This window comes from Jaculus jaculus, chromosome 6 (assembly GCF_020740685.1).
Source record: "Jaculus jaculus isolate mJacJac1 chromosome 6, mJacJac1.mat.Y.cur, whole genome shotgun sequence".
Taxonomy (NCBI): Eukaryota; Metazoa; Chordata; class Mammalia; order Rodentia; family Dipodidae; genus Jaculus; species Jaculus jaculus.
Window position 1 is genome coordinate 24700125 of NC_059107.1, and position 16967 is coordinate 24717091.

Here is a 16967-nt window from a genome sequence, read left to right on the forward strand (position 1 = left end):
GGCAAGCAAGCCTCAATGTACAGAGGAGGAAGAGTGCCATGACTGTAGTGATAATCCCCGCGCCAGTCAAAGGCACTTTCAAGTTGCACAGTGCATTGCAGGAGTTACAGCGTCTCGAAACACGCACTGCATTCCTTGTGCCTGCCTATGGTGCTGGGCAGCTGAGATCTGCTGCTGTCTTTACTTTTTGGCTCTCTTTCTTCATTTCCTCTCAAGTCCCCTTTATGAGCCCACTGCAAGAAACGCAGGAGGCCGGAGCCCCTGCCGCTTATACATGTTGGCTGTGTGTGTGGGCGGCGGGGGCACAGAGATAAGGGACTTTCTTGAAGGGGCGCCTTTCCTTTAATCTCCTGTTTAAATAAGGGGGTGGTCAGAGCTGATTCTGGCAACCCCCAGAAATCTCTCCACGATGCATGCCCTCTCTCCTTGCCAAGTTCATTTACACCTCGTGCCTTTACTATTCTGATTGATTTAGGGGCCTCTAGGAAGACTCCCTAACCACTTCTTAGACTCGGGCTCTCTTCCTGCCAGAGCTGTGTAGGCCCCAATCAATTTCTTGCCCTTGAGTGAATAAGATCCCCCGGAGGAATTCCTTGTTCTGCTTCTGAGGGGAATTCCGTCTAGGCTAGTTAAGTGATTTGAATTTCCTTCCCATGAGCTGGGAGGCAAGTTGAGGATGCCTGGGGTTTTCTAAAGGTTCTTCCACAAGGACTCTTTACTGGGATCATGAGAACTTGAGGTGCTGAGTGGGTTTTGGCCACAGAAGACTTGGGCGGAAGATGTAAATTTCAAATGGGTAGTCCTGGACACGCTCATAGCCAGCTGTTATCTTGGGGCTGTCAAGTGCTTTGTGTCAAGCCTGTTAATACTGAGTAGCAGCATGAAGGAGTGGCTCAGGCCAAGCCTGTGCTATAATGGGAGAGCTGAAGGGCTCTTGACTACATTTCACTTAGCACAGTGTCAACACTGCCAAGCCCTGGCCAAGTGCAGCTAACTCAGGCTTTGTGCTGGCTACGGCTTCCTGGACCTGATAGGCGTAAGGCCCAGCAGACCCTGACCACCGAAAGCTTGGCTGCTCCACATCTCATCATTTCAGGCACAGGAAATGAACCCTGATCCCACATAAGATGTAAAGGCTTTTTGCTAAAGAAATTTTAAAAAAGTGTAGATATTTTTATGATTATCGGTGTTAGATGGAGTTTTTGTATTTGAAAGTAAGTCAAATATACTTTCAGACGTCCTTGACCCAGGACACAGTGATAATATGGGCTCCCAAATAGTGTCCTCTTTAGTTTCAAAGCCCAGAACTCCTGAACTAAAGCAAGCACTACTTCCCCCCTCAGCCTGGATCTCGATTCTAGGAGGGGAGACAAGACTTCTGTTTACTCAAAAAACACGATCATAGGAATGGAGAGATGGTTTAGCAGTTAAGGTGTTTTTGCCTGCAGAGCCTAACAACCCAAGTTGATTCCCCAGTATGCACATAAAGCCAAATGAACAAAGTGGCACATGTATCTGGGGTTCCTATGCACTGGTAGGAGGCCCTGATGTGCCCATTCTTTCTCTCTCTGCTTGCAAACAAGTTAAAAAAAATATTGTTAAAGCCCACGATAAGAGCAAAGAGAAGTTGGTACCCCATTTCAACTGCTTGTCATTGCCTAAAAAGCAGGAAGAAGAGAATTCCTGCTTGGTCAGCTCTCACCAAGTTTCAGGGCTGTCCGGGCAGATGGCCACTCTGTGCCACCTGAAGGCCAGGGAGGTACACAGGGCAGCTGTAGAGCAATGTGGGCTAAGGTGAGGGAGGGTTTTTTTTTTTTTTTTTTTTTGTGTGTGTGTGTGTGTACCAGGAGACTCAGCCATTTAATTAGCTTGGCTTTTAAGTGGAAAGGCAGTTGCCCTATTTGGTAGTGAGGCGTGGATGTTGAGACAGCAGGGACCACTCTGAGATGAGTGTGGGTCTCTGATGTAGATAAATTCGAACAAGTTCCCACCGGTTTCAATCGAGGGCACGAGTTCATCAGAACAATACGAATGAGGTTAAGGTAAGCCATGCCTTTCCTGGGCTGCTTACTTTCTAGGTTAACCAAAAAGTTGGAGGCTTCCCTTTTGAAGTTCCTGTTAGTTTGGGCTTTTTTGCAAGTCTGGCACGTCCTGCCTCCATTACTTTTCTGTCTTACCCTAGATGACTCTGTCCCTCTGCCCACAGTCCTGGGTCAGACCCCAGAAAAGCAGTGACTCGGATACGGATATGGAAGCCACAAGAAGGCTCTTACCAGAAAGCCCAGGGCAGGGGATAGCCTCAGTTCCCTACACTAAGAATTTTCTTTGCCAGAAATGGTACAAGAGTCCAGCCACACAGTTTCTTTCACATCATGCTTAGGAGACTGAATGGAGCAATGACATCCCAGATACTAACTACTGCTTAAAAAAAAAAAAAAGTCACCATGATGATCATGAGATTTGGCTTTGAAATTGCCTAGAATGGTTCTAACCCTTTTGAGTGGGAGGGATAGTTATTTTAATTGCTCTCTACAATTTTGATGGGCGGTGATGGTGATGATCGGGGCACGGTGACCTCTGTTGGCTTGTGGGCCCTGTGGTAAGCTCTACTCTCTCCTTGCTCTGCCCTGTAGTGCGAGGCTCTGATGTCAAACTGGCTTGACGTTGGCTCTGGGCTTTCTGATGTTGATTTAACTTTAGACCTCAGTGTTATCATCTGTGAAATGGGGAGGACTGTTTTGACAATTGAAATAATTCATGGGAAGTACTTAGCACAACTCCTGGCATATAGTAACACACAAAAGAAAAGCTCACAGTTGTTATGGTTCAGAGGAGACTAGTACAGGCTCCAGTCTCTTCCCAACCCGTGGCTGCCTGAGCGAGGTTATCATTGCTTATTTAGATACTGAAGCAGCCAGGTGCCCAGGGTTCTGCAATGTTTTGTGGATGGACACACCACATTCCATGTTGATGAAACCACCTTTACAAAACAGGAGGTGAAAATGAATACAAATGCCAATTTACAAAAGGTGCCTTTTAGCCACAGATGCTAAATTAAATTTCCAGCAAATCCTTTCAGAGAGGGTCAGTGTTCATTTTCTATAAAAAGTGGCTTTCTGAATTCAATATAAAAGCTTTCCTTTGGAAATCCCATTTATGACTTCTTTCCCCTCTCTTCCTCCCTCCTTCTCCACCACCACCCGTCACCGCCCCCCCCCCCAACACTTTAATTACAGTGAAGGGGGATTAGTCAGCTCATCCCCAGGGAGTTTTCTGTGCGGAGCCATCTCTGAAATTAAACTAAAGAGAAAATGGCAGCGGCAGAGAGCAAAGAGAACAGACAAGATTGACTGATTGATCCGAGCTCATCAGATGAATGTTCGGGACCACAGAGAAGAATGACAACAGGAACAAGGAGATAAAGTCCTTTCACCCTCTTTTCCACCTCAGTACACCCTAAACCAGCCCCAAGATCCCAGGCTAGCCGCCCTGCCTGGCTCCCACAGACCCACCCTCGCTGTCGCTAAAAAGGACCCAGAGGGGAATCCTGCCACACAGGAAGTCCAGAGTGGCTGCTAGGAGTCTGTTCTTTGTAGGTGAAAGCTCGTTTATTTCTAGGCACCCACCAGTCTGCAAGGAAGAAAACCCAGTGTCCTGTGGCTTACTTGTGGCTTCCTCCCTTAGCACCTGGGCTACACACTTCCCCAGCTTAATTGTGCTTTTTAGGGGAGCTCTGAAGAAGTCTCTGAAAGCCCAAATGGCTTCTCCTTAAAATTCTATGAATGTCCCATCCCATTTTCAGAGGGAGGGAAACAGACACATTTTTCTTGGCTTAGGTGTTGTTACCACCTGAGGGCTCCAAGGAAGAGTCTTGGGAGCAAAGATGGAAGCCGGGCTGGGATTATTTATTATTAATATTGACAATGGCTAGCATTTGTATACACACCTTGTACCAGGTTCTTTACGTGTTATACCTCATTGAATTCATCCCCACAATGGCAATAAGGTAAGCACGTATTAAGTCACTTCCCCAAAGCACACCAAAATGAAATGTGCCCAAAGTAAGTGGCAGAACTCGCTTGTCACCTCAGGTCTGCCTGATTCAGAATGCGCTGCATTGCACCCCAGAGATTCCCTCCTTGGCCTCATCTGGAAATAAGCTCCAGGAATTCTCAGGAATGCAGTGGCTCTTAAGCTGAGAGTGTGAAAGTCTCTTGGAGGACATGTTACAGATTGCCCCGTCTCATCCAAAAGGATTCCATTTCCACAGGGATGGGGTGGGGCCTGGGGGCTTGTTTTGAGGACAAGGTCTAGGTGATAATGACATTGCTGTCCTAAGAAGCCTCACTCTCAGAAGGGCGGCTTGAAGGCTTTTCAGATGTCATGGAGTCTGTGTTGCTCATGATGAGCTTGGGATGTTCAGTCCAGATTTCTAGATCCACAGTGTGATGGTAATATAACACCCAATATCATTTACTATCTGCTCTGCACCAGGCACTGTGCATATCTAATTTCATGTGATCTTCGCCGTGAACCCTTTTTATAGAGGGGAGGGAACCGAGTTCACAGAGCCAGCCAAGGGTCCAGAAAGAGGTCTAGCTCTTTGACTTGCTCCTGACTACAGCTGGCTAACAGCTCTCTGGAGCTGGTTCTCCTTTTTTACTGTGAGGCAAACACATCTAGACAGACAGACAGCAGGAGCCTTCTAGAAAGTGCATCAGGGCTCTGGCTGCGAGAGGAGTGTCTCCAGGAGTAAGGGTGGTAGACCTACTCTCAGTTCTGCCTGTCCCGGGGGAGGTAATTTGCTTCCTGAGCACACACCCTCAACAGCTTAAGCCTATGCAAGACATTAAAGATACAGCATCAAGTTAGTGCATTCTAATGTGAGAATGTTACTCAGAAAGCTGGCGGACATAGAAGGTAGGGTCTTGGGATCGAGAAGGGACAAGGACTCCTGTCCTCCACCATTCCCAGCGGGGAAATAATTGTTATTATTTTACTATAACAGAACCGCCAATGGGATGCGACATTCATGAAATCAACGGGAGTCATTAAGGCTCAGTTCTGTGTGTGCTACAGCAACATAAGACAAGTTTTCTATCAAAAACAACAGACAAAAGGCAGGAAGAAGACCTTCCCACAGCTCTGGGGTGATGAGATCTGAGATAAGAAATGCCTGGCATAGGACAGAAGCTTGGAACCACGGATGGCCTGTGACTCTACCCAGCATCTGCCCTCACTGGCCACCCCTCTCCTTGCTTAACAGGTTTCCCAACTGGTGCAGAGGTGCACTTTGAACTGGCAGTGCAGAGCTGGACCCGGGAGGAAGCAGGGCCCTTTACTCACAGAGTCCGAATCTTCGGCATGTGGTTGAAGCTGGTGACCAGGATGCGGCTAATGTTGTTGTTGTTGAGGGTGCTGTGGAGACAGAGGAGAAGGGACGTGGTCAGTGGTGGTGGGGGAGGGGGAAGAATGGGCATGGGTGTGGTTGTAAAAAAGTCAGCAGCTATGAGGCAAAGTAACAGGCAGCTGAAGACAAGTGGAAAAGCCTCCAGTGAAGAGCATCCGTAACCCTGGGGGTCCTCCATTCCTCTCCTCTCCTCTCCTCTCCTCTCCTCTCCTCTCCTCTCCTCTCCTCTCCTCTCCTCTCCTCTCCTCTCCTCTCCTCTCCTCTCCTCTCCTCTCCTCAGATTGCTCTCTTGCTTATTCACCTTGAGCAATAAGGGCCCTTCCTGGATCCAGCTACTTGCAAAGGGCTTCATTGTAACATCTTTGATTCACAATGACAAGCCAGTTAAGTGTAAGAGGGGAGATGCACTCCCTTTGCTTTGCAGCACACAAGCCAAGAAAGCAGGCTGAGCTATAGGACGCAGGCACCTTCACAACTTCACATGGATGCTAAGCGCTGCGGGCCGAATCTGAACCCAGCCCTCTCTTGCTCCGCTCTTGCTTTGTTAATTGCACACACTGCTTCACATGTGATGCTATCTGGGTAATTAATGTGTATTTTCGAGGCATCTTCTGGCCCTCAGAGTGTATCTTATCTCAAGAGGGATTAACTCTCCTCCTTCTGGTATACCTCCATGACCGTGGGTGGAGTGCCTATGGGACAACATCAGGACTGGCTGGATCTTTTGTATAGGGACAAGGAAAGAGAAATGTATGAACTATACAAGTGGGCAGAATGAAATAAGGCTGCTGAAGAATGAAATCAGGATCTAAGAAAGTGTCCCCTGGGCCGACCTGTTAGAGGGACTTACTCCAAAAGCCTGGAGGAATATAGCAGCCAGGGAAAGCTCTACAAAGAGGTCTTTCCAGGTCAGTTAGTTCAATGACTACCCAGCAGACAGGCAGCAATGCATGAAGGGCCAGACCTGGTCCTCAGCTGTCTGACCCCACACCTGCCTTGCCTTGCATCCCGAGGGGGAAGAGTTGGACACAACTCATGGTCCGATCCTTTATTCTAGCCACTCGCTCCCAGGCCCTGCTTTTCTCTGGTCCTCCCAGAACCACACTGTGCTCTTCTCGCCAACCTAACTCCTCCCACCATCCCCTAGGCTACCACTGTCCCAAGAAGGATCCTGGGTTTGGAAGCCTTCATTTATCAGGTAGACTCTGTCTTGAGCTCTTGGTAGATACATAACCTTCCTTTTAAAGAGCCCTGCATATCGTGAGCTCTGCAAAGGCTCACGATAGAACAGGCACTGCCCTGTTCCCCCTGCCCACAGTGACTGACTACTGCTCTCACAATTTATAACCCACAACCAGCAGTCCCACTACGGAGGGTCCTCAGTGGAATGGGAGCAGGGAGGAAAGAAATGGTGGTACCAGCATATGTGTCCATACCAAGTTTCTACTTAATAATAAAGAAACAACGAAAAGCATTTTCTGTCTTGTACATTACAATAGCCCCATGATTAGACTGTATAGGAACCTGGATCAGTTGCATATTGTCAACATCACTTATCTGTGGACTCCTTATCTGTAGGAGAAGGACGTGGTGCCTTCTTTAGGGCGGGTGAAAGGCTTAGCATGAATTCAATGAACAGAGATCACCACTTTGCTTCTGGTGGCAGAGGGAATCTAGTCCTGTCCTGGTCATGTCCATTCTCCTCACCCTGGCCTTCCACGGAACTAGAAACAGCTCTGACAAAACACCGTCATCCCTGTATCCCCAGCCAAGGGGCCATGCCCAGATCCCTTCTCCAACAAGATCCGAGCGAGCACGTCCACCACCCCAGCCTATCCCTCACACCCTCCTGGTCTCCTCGTCACTTGCTTGGACAGTAAGTCCAGAGGAAGTCGGTACGCACAGAGGAATAGAGCTTAGATCTGGTTCCTTATTCCCCCCTTTCTCCATCCTCCCCTTCCTCCTGGATTTACTATGCATCCACCACATACCCGGCACTGTGTCAGGCATTCCGTATGGCAGAGGAGGGACCACCTACTTTACATTGTTGGCATGCACAGTTCTATGACTGCACCCACACAGGCACTTGGCAAGTTGAACCTATCCTGCGTGGCTTCCCTTTTCTCTGTATGTACGTACGTATTCACATGCTTTTGTGCCCTGTCTCTGTGTACTCAGGAAGCCTTTGGACAATGCTAAAGAATTAATTCATTGCCCCCATCAGGCCAGAAGGCTCCTCTCTTCATTGGCTCAGGACAGAAGTGATGCTGTCACTTCTCCTATCCACTGCAGAATTCCAGGCTTTTACATATGGCGCAATCGTAGGGTTTTTTTGACTGCCAGACAAAACTTTTGGTCACCCTCTCCATTTTAAAGGCAAAGGGCAAGGAGCTCGTCAGGAAGGCACTTCTTTCTGACCGGGCCCAGCACTCAGTCAGGTGCAGTGCTCAGCCCCACCCTCACTCAGTGAATATGGAGGACAGCTACACAGTCAGGTGCAGTGCTCAGCCCCACCCTCACTCAGTGAATATGGAGGACAGCTACACGCGGGCTTCAGCTGGGACACTCTAACCAGCAGTAGTCCGGCAGCAATGACTTATTAATGTATTACTACACTGGTATTTAAATGTGACTCATAATGAGAGCTATAAAACATTTACGATAATAGCAATTATTCCAGAACCAAAAATGGCTAAACACAGTACTCAGGCTCTGATGAGCTGCTTGCTTGAGGCTGACCAGCCCAGAGATGTCAAAGGCTTTAGTAACCTCTCAGACACTGATTGCTCAGGAAGCTACAGCTGCTGCTTTGCTAAGAAACACAGATTTATTTGCCTTGTAGTGTTGGCAGCTTTGGCCCATGAAACACTGTGCTCTGTCTGGCTTTTGGGTGCTGCCTAAACAGCTGGCGTTCAATGGAGAAGATGGTGTTAGATTCCCATCACAGACAGACAGAGGTGGTAAGAGAGGCCTCAATGGTAGAGACCTTGCGAAATAGCCATTTGCAGCCTAAGTCACCACAGGGAACTTTTTGGATCTGATTTGAGCTCTCCTTCACAACACAGAAGTATTAGCACTAATCTCTCACAGCAGCTTGAGTGGAAAGTAAATGAGATGATACCAATGATTGCCAACATTAGCCGAGAGCTTCTGTTATAAGGGTGGGCTCTTGGCTAAGGTGCAACATCATGCCATCCCATTTACTCTTTCCCATCACCAGTAAGGCAAGGACTTCTGGGATCTTCTCTATTTCATGGATGTAGAAAGTGGTGGTACCAAGTAGGCTTGACCCCAGGAAGTAGGTCTCCATTAGTTTCCTGTTGCTGCTGTATGTAACAGAAGACCATGAATTTAGTGGCTTAAATTTAATCTCTACAGCCAGGAAGTCTAAAGTCCAAGGTGGGTCCACGGTTCATACTTCCCAGGAGGTTTTAGGAGGAGAATGTGTTTCCTTCCTGTTGTAGTTTATAGAGATTCCCCCACATCCCTTGGTGCATAACCCATTCTGTGCACCTCTCCAACTTCTAGTGATCTCACTGTGATAGCTGACTCCCTCTTTTAAGGACTTTCCCTCTCTCAAGATCCTTAATGTAGTCACATTTGCATCTGCAAGGACCCTTTTACCACTTAATGTAACATTCAAGGGTTCCTGGGATGATCCTAGCTTTTTGGGAGCACAGAATCCAGCCAACCACCAAACCCTTGAGACAAGCTATGTAAAGCATTTAAACATGGGGTACTACTCAGAGCCAACATTCAATAACCACGAGCAGTTGTTATTATAGCTTGGTTAGAGCATTTCAATTATCAACATGATTTCACATAGTCCGTCCGATAGTCTTAATCCTGATGCCACTCTCAGGCCAGGCTTATTAGCAGTGTCAGATTAAGAGGCACTGAAGGGTCTGTACGGGTACTACACAAGCTCCTGGTGGATTCTGGACTCGCTGTTCCTTCTTCACGTTCATGTTTCTCCTCACTCATCCAACTGCCTCCTACTTTAGGACAAGCTTGTCCTTGCCGCATAGACCTTGTTTGTCATGTCCACTGGTGACCTTAAGCTAGAAGGCTCTGTGCACGGCCCTCCCCTTTGCCACTTGTTTTATAAACCTTCTTGAGAGTTAGCCAACAGAAAACGAGAGGTGTGCTCTGAAAATGCCACCATTCCCACAGCCCCACTGGGCTGCTGGTGTGTGCTGAGCTACGGTGACCTTGTCAACTTGACTGACCTCTGTTCCTGGTGGAGCTTTGCTGGTTCCAGAGTCAGCCTTCAGCTCCACACACGGCTCTGCTCTTCTGGAGACGTGTGGGGAAAAGATGGTTTTTCCCCAAATTATTCAGATAGGCAGAGGAGGTTTTTTTTTTTTTCTTTCTTCTCCTTAAGTAAATATTTAATTTAGTATTTTCTATCAGCCTTCAAGCTGAAGTTCAGGACTGCCTGAACCATCAGAAGCTACTGAACAGTATTTTCAACCTGAACCAGAAACAAAGCCACCTCCCTTCTCCATGAGGTTGAAGGGACAGTTCCCCTCCCCCGCCACAGCTCTCTTAGAGAGTCTGTGATGCTCAAGTTCTGTGGTCAGCTCCATCAGAGAAGGAATCCACGGGTATTCCTCTTGGGCAGGTCTGTGAGGTTGTTTCCAGGAAGGATGAACTGAAGGAGGAAGTCCTTCCTCCAGAGTGAGTGGCCGTGGGAGAAAGGGGGGGCTTTCTAGAAGGAGGCTCTGAGAGAACATGGCCTGTGCTTCTCACTGGTAAGTGCCTTTGACCTGGCTGCTCCAGATCTGCCCCCACCAGCTATTCATTCCTCTGTGCATCTGTCCTGTTCAACTATCTTTCATCAGCACGGGAATCAAGTTTCCTCAGCCTTCCAACGTGGACTGAAGACCCGTGGCTCTCCAGGAACCTTCTAGGCCTTTAGTACCAGATTGGGACTGCTGAGACATCCAGCCACGTAATCTGAGCAGCTCAATCTGAGACGCTCAAGCCTGCAGAAAGCTACTGTTGGACTGCCGAAAGCTAATGGCCTCTTACTGCTAATTCATTCTGTGGGTTCTGTTCCTCTATAGAATCCTGACGAATACAAAGTCCTTACCCCTTAGCAATACTGTATTCATACTGTGGCCAAGTCATCCTGAATACAGTCAGTGTCCCTTAGGCTTTATTAAACAGCTGAATGAAAAGTGGCCCATGACAAGCTTACGGGTGGATCCCACGAGTGTGAACACTACCACGAGGATATTAAAATTTCTATTCCAGGGCTGGAGAGATGGCTATTACTGAACCTCTTCCCCCAGCCCCTTATTATTGTCTTACGTTCTGAGGTACAGTCTAACCAAATTGCCCAAGCTACCCTTGAATTTGTAGCCTTCTGCCCCAGTCACCAGAGTAGCTAGGATTATGGGCATGCACTACCATGCCCAGCTAACTTCATACCTGAAAACCACTAGGCTAGGGGGAAAAAAAGCTAAGGACACAATCTCCCTCCCCTCCCAAGGGCAGAGGACAGTACATCGGGATGCCTGCTTGCTGCCTGTGGGACGGAAGACCTCTTCTGAGGCAGGCATGGTGGTTTCCCACTTAGGAAGAGGATGAAGCTCTGAAACGATGGTCATGGCTCCAGTTGCTTGGGCAGGGCTCCAGTGTGGGTTCAGGCCCCATCCCCATCTCCACTCCCCACTGGGGTCTGCTGCGTGCTGTCTCTTGCATCACTCACGACAGCCATCTTTGATCTGAAGGAGCTCTGACCAGCTACAGAGGTGCCACCCTGGCAACCTTAATAAGGCTGGCATTTCCCTCTGTCTCCTCCGATTAGGCTGTCGCTTTATCACTCTGGGCTTTCCTGGCTCTGCCTGTAATCTGCGTGTTGTGTGTCCATAACACCATGTAATTGGCTCTAAGGCCACAGTATTATCTGTGAGCATGTATCACACCGTTGCAAAAGCAGGCATCGACAATAACTGCCGCAGCAGCCTCCCACTGGGCCACCCTGCCTGGGGTGCTCTGGAAGCCTCCATTACACCTGCAAAGATCCAGACTCCTTGTTTGGCAGATTGGCCACTCATCCCCGTTTCCAAGCAGGCTTACTTTTCCCTAACTCTCAATAAGCAAGGTAGCTCCTTCCTTGATGGTCCCCAAGAAGAAGACTCCTGTTGAGTCAGCCATGACAGTAGGATGGCTTTGGAAAGTGACTGTGGACGTGCCCTGACTTGTACTCACACACGCGGCGAGTCCAATGACCATTGCTCTGAGCCCGAAAGACGGAACGATCTCCAGCAGTGCCTATATTGAATTCACAGGAGTGGAGACAACCAAGGTGGGCAGGATCATTTTCTGAAGAGAAGACGAGTGTAAACACTTTGGCTCGGCCCTGTGGGAGACATCTAAACTGCTTGCATGGGAGATGCGATGCACACAAGGTGTCTGAATAGTGGGTAAGTCTCCAAGCGCGGGGCTGGGAGCTCTCTAGGGGAGGGGCCACGGGCTGCTCCTCCCTCTTGCCTGGCTCACGGGAGGGCAACAGGAATGAAACTGAGGTCCCTTCAGCTCCCTTGGGCTGTCCCTTAGGTGCCATTTCTCCTCCCTGGCTCAGCTATCACAGCAAGATTGCCTCAGCTTTTTTTTTTTTTTTTTTGGTTTTTCGAGGTAGGGTTTCACTCTAGCTCAGGTTCTCCTGGAATTCACTATGTAGTCTCAGGGTGGCCTCGAACTCACAGCGATCCTCCTACCTCTGCCTCCCGAGTGCTGGGATTAAAGGCGTGCGTCACCACGCCCGGTTTTACCTTAGCTTTATCTTATTCAGTAGCTTCTCATTGAGTCATCATGCATCAGGAATCAGGGCCTGTTGCTGATGACCAAGCCCTTTAATGCTTGCCAGGACCCTAGGAATATGAACGCCTTCGCCGACTCAGAACATGCGTGTGTGTGGCCAGTCTCTGCATACCTGACCCCAGGAAAATGCACTGTGTATGTTCTGGGCCCAGAGAGTTCGAGAATAGCATCCCTGTCCCTGTCCTGGGTCTCAGACCATCCTCAGCATCTCTTCAGTTCTGCACTTTGTAGCTGAGGCTGCCTTCACTGCTGTCCACATTTGGAGGTTGGACTTGTCTTCTCCCCAAGCTGTATATTGCTCTGATGTTCCTGGATGCTCTAGAAAACCCATAGACATCAGCAGGAGGGTGCATTCTTGGAGGAAACACAAACTGAATGTTACATGTTCTCTCGAGACCTCTCTGCTTGCATTGGCTCGGCTACATTCATAAAGGACACTGCCTTGGCGTGGGCTTGCCCACATCCTCCATCATGGATGGCCACACCAATAACAGCACTAACGTTGATACTATTTATCAAGTGCTTACCCTATGCCAGTGTGGTGCGGGCATGTTTCTCACATCTCATTTAATTTTTCCCAAAGACCAGAGAGTCAATAGTTATACCGATCTAGAACCCAAGTGAGATCAAGAGCTCTGCCCCGATCCCATAGCTACAGTGTTGTGGAGACTCTATCCAAAGCCTTACTTCTGCAGTCAAATGCTCTACCACTGTGCTGTATCCCAGGACCTGTACTTCTAAGCACTGCACAAAACAGCCACTCACAGAATGGCCTTTAGACAGGCATTGCTGTCCAGTGCCTTCTGAAGATGGGGGAGATCCCATTGGTCTATGTTAACATCTCCCTTCACTGTCTCCAGTAAGCCAGGAGCCGTGGGGTTGAGGGCCTGATGCAACCTCTTCCTTTGCTGCTAACAGTTAGAGCTCAGCCCTGACAGTGTGGGTAGTGGTAGATGCCATGCGGAAGAGAGGACAACTGTGTCGCAATGCCTTCAAAGGTCAAGATTTGGCCAATAGGTCAGTGCTATGAAGCCATCAAGGCCCATGCTGCGGGATGGACTTTTTAATATGCTGAAGAGCTAGAAGTGCAGATCTGCTTCTGAAGCCAAGCCCATCCTCTGTCCGTTTAGAGTGGGAGATGTGTCTTGAGGGTAGATGAGGCAGGAGGAGAGGGACAACAGGGGACAGAGTGGGGAGACATAAGCCACGAAGCCTCCACTACCTGCAGTCAACTATCTTGGGTGCTGCGTATTACTGAGTTCTTTGATCTCCCTGTGGACCGTTTAAATTAAAGCTCATAACCATTGTGTGGGCATATAATGAAAACAACCCATGCTGCACTGATTAGACCATTACTCTCAACTGTTAGAAAACATAATGATCTCACAAGGGGCCTTATTCACTGACGTATAGCAGTCGGGCTCTCATCTGACACCTCAAATTAGCAGCCAAAGCAATAACAGCTGGGGTTTTTGTCTCAATATTTGTACCCGACTCTAAAGTGATTTGGCACTGGGTGAGCGTTATTTTTAAACACACAGCTCTCACCGCCAAGTAACATTTTAAATGGTCTCCAGGTGTCATGTAAAACCTACAGAAATAAATAAAAACAATCAGCTGCCAATTTGGGTCTTTGATGATACGGATTCCTTAACAAAAGGGGCTCGTCTCTGGTTCTCCCTTCGTTATATATTCATATTGTGACAGGCAGAAATTCATCTCCTTCTACGCAGCAGAACCTCGGTGTTAAGAGTGAAAAAAAAATAAAAGATGCTTCGAAAGGTGTCAAAAGTGGAAAATCAAAAAGAGAAAGGTGAATCTTCACATCCTGCCATCACTCAGTCAGGTCCCTGGTCATGTAAGTGTTCAGGATGCTCTCATGCATGGGCCACTTTGATGCTGAAGACCTCTTACTCGCTGATTGAGATGATCAGACACTGCCTGGTGGTGATTCTAAATGGTTTAACTGCCTCTCAATGGCAGAGTTAATTGGGACAAAAGTGCTTTAAATGTAACACAAATGAAAAGGCATTGGTCTCCTAATTTTATTTAATCATAGAATGGAACCCTGCACCAGTTTCTACAGGATGGAACCATCACCACTTGTCTATAGGATGGAACCCTAGGCCACTGGTCTACAGGATCGAACTGCAGACCAGTTCATAGGATGGAACCCTGGACCAGTTGTCTACAGGAGGGAACCCTGGACCAGATGTCATAGGATGGAACCCTGGACCAGTTGCCTACAGGAGGGAACCCTGGACCAGTTGCCTACAGGATGGAACCCTGGACCAGTTGCCTACAGGACGGAACCCTGGACCAGTTGCCTGCACTATGGAAATCAGGACCACTTGTGAATTGCACTATTTACAAACCAGGCAACTCTAGCATGCCAAAGTATCGGCAATGGGTCACAGCAGATAAAGGGACCTTCAGCTCATATATCTAGGTGAGTTTTGTAGTTAAGAAGGGAAGAAATGGATAATTTGTACCTCAACTGTACTTGGTGTCTCACCTTGTAAGAGAGGAAGAAGGGGGATTGTTTAAGAGTGACACCCTCACCTCCATGTGCATACACATGTTCACTACCACACAAAAATAGTTTTAATAATTAAGGGTAATGTTTTAGCATTTATTTTTGTTTTTTTATTTATTTACTTGCTAGAGAGAGAGAGAGAGAGAGAGAGAGCGCCACTGCAAATGAACTCCAGATGCATGTGCCACCTTGTGCATCTGGCTTACGTGGGTCCTGGAGAATCAAGCCTCAAACAGAGGTACTTAGGTTTCACAGGCAAGTGCTTAACCACTAAGTCATTTTTCCAGCCCCTCCCTTTTTTATTTTATTGTATTTTTAGACAAAATAAGTGAGATAAATAGGACTCTTATAGGAATCTTCTGGATTTTCAATATTGACAACAATCAAATCACCCCAAGAAACAAAACTCTATCAATGAACAAGGCACCTCCCTCAGAGGCTAAGTTGATTTGCAGGGTCCAATTGTTTTGTTCTCTGGATCAAACAAATGAACAATTTAAATCAGAAACATGGGCTGGAGAGATGGCTTATCCATGAAGGCACTTGCCTGTGAAGCCTAAGAGCACTTGTTCGAATCTTCAGGGCCCATGTATAGCCAGACACAAAAATGACACAAGCATGCAATATTGCACATGCTCAGAGGAGGTACCCATGTCTGGAGTTTGTTCACAGTGGCTGAAAGGCCCAGGCTTGCCCATTCTCTCTCTCTCTGCCATTTTTTCCCTTCTCTCTCTCTCCCTCAAAAAAAAAAAAAAATTAAAGAAGAAATAAATCAGAAATACACATATGTATATTAGGAAGTATTGACAAATACTTAGGTGGCCTCTGGTGAAGTTAACCTGGGAGCCCAGTTCTCAAATCCGCTGTCTTTAAACAACCCACGATGACCCCCTCTGCTGGTATTTCTCAGTGACAAAGGGTCCTGAAGAAGCTTCTGTTCTGTTCATGAAGTAACTCTGATGCTCCCTTCAGGTGTGTCCCCGCCTGCTCTCTGCCTGTCTGTAGTTTGCAATGTGGCCATTTCAGAGCAGTCAGAACAGAAACTGGGGGTGGGGGGCTTCTGATGCCTGAGATCCAAAGAGGCCTTGCTTATCACCATTGGTATTTGTAAGGTGGGGACCCTGTCAGGGAACAGAGTGAAACTCACACCTTCCTTGCTTCTCTGGGTTTACACACAGGTAAGGCACCTTACCTTTGGGTTTATGTTTTAGACCTCTGGTCACCATGGGTAGCTGAGGAATCAGGATCTGGAATGGGATCCTCCCAGGTTGCCCTCCAACTAGGCAGCAACCTGTTGAGGCACTTGGAGGTCATCGTCTAAGCACTGGTTACATGCCTGGAAAGCTCTAGGAAGGAAGTGTGCTGTTTCCAGGCAGAATGTCCCCTCCAGTGGACTGGGGATTATGGGATGATGATGCAGACAGGACATAAAGAATGGCTTCACCAGTTTTGGTTTCCTGTCTGCGGACACAGTGGGGAGGCAGATAGCCATGGAGAGCACAGGGTTAAGAGCCAGGAGACTTGTCTTCTGACCTGCTTCTCCCAAGACATTTCCCTATGGCTATGAACATGTCACTTATCCTTCCTGGGGAACTCCTTTCTTTTAAAAAGAAGTAGGGACAGCTGGAGATATTGCTCAGCTACTAAGGTGCTTGCCTGCAAAGCCTAACTACCTGGGTCAATTCTTATAAAGCCAGAAATACAAAAGGGCGCAAGCATCTGGAGTTCACTTGCAGTAGCTGGAGGTCCTGGTGCAACCATTCTCTCTGTATGTCTTTCTTCTATCTCTCTGTCCTTGCAAGTAAATAAATATGTTTTTAAAGTTCTAAAAAAAGCATTAAGAAAAGAAGTAATGAGATCAGTTGACCCTCCAGGGTCTGTGGAGCCTATCATGACTCTCTGATTCCAGTAAGGTCGGTATAGACTCTAAAACGAAGTGGAAGAAAATCTAAATTCGGATAGCTCTTCCAGACACCCAGATCAGCCAAAGTTTGCACAAAGCAGGATGTCTGGCCAAACTCTGCAAGTCACTTCCAGGCCCACTACGTGGCATAGTTGCCCACAGTCAGCTCCTTTTCCTTCTCTCTACGCTGATACCTGGCTCAGTTTCTGCGGAGCCAACAGACTTGCTTCCCCAATGGGCTGGTGTGTTTCTCTCCAGCTTATGTTAAGAGACAGACGGGTCCAGAC

At 47.9% G+C, this 16967-nt stretch overlaps 1 protein-coding gene across 1 annotated transcript in view; it reads right to left on the bottom strand.

Moving 5' to 3' along the window:
* Slit3 (slit guidance ligand 3) overlaps window positions 1-16967 on the bottom strand; it is a 659658-nt gene that overhangs the window by 148779 nt on the left and 493912 nt on the right. Inside the window, exon 7 of the mRNA XM_004661033.3 lies at window positions 5347-5418. Within this exon, the coding sequence (XP_004661090.2) occupies window positions 5347-5418 (72 nt within the window). The remainder of the gene's footprint in view (window positions 1-5346; window positions 5419-16967) is intronic.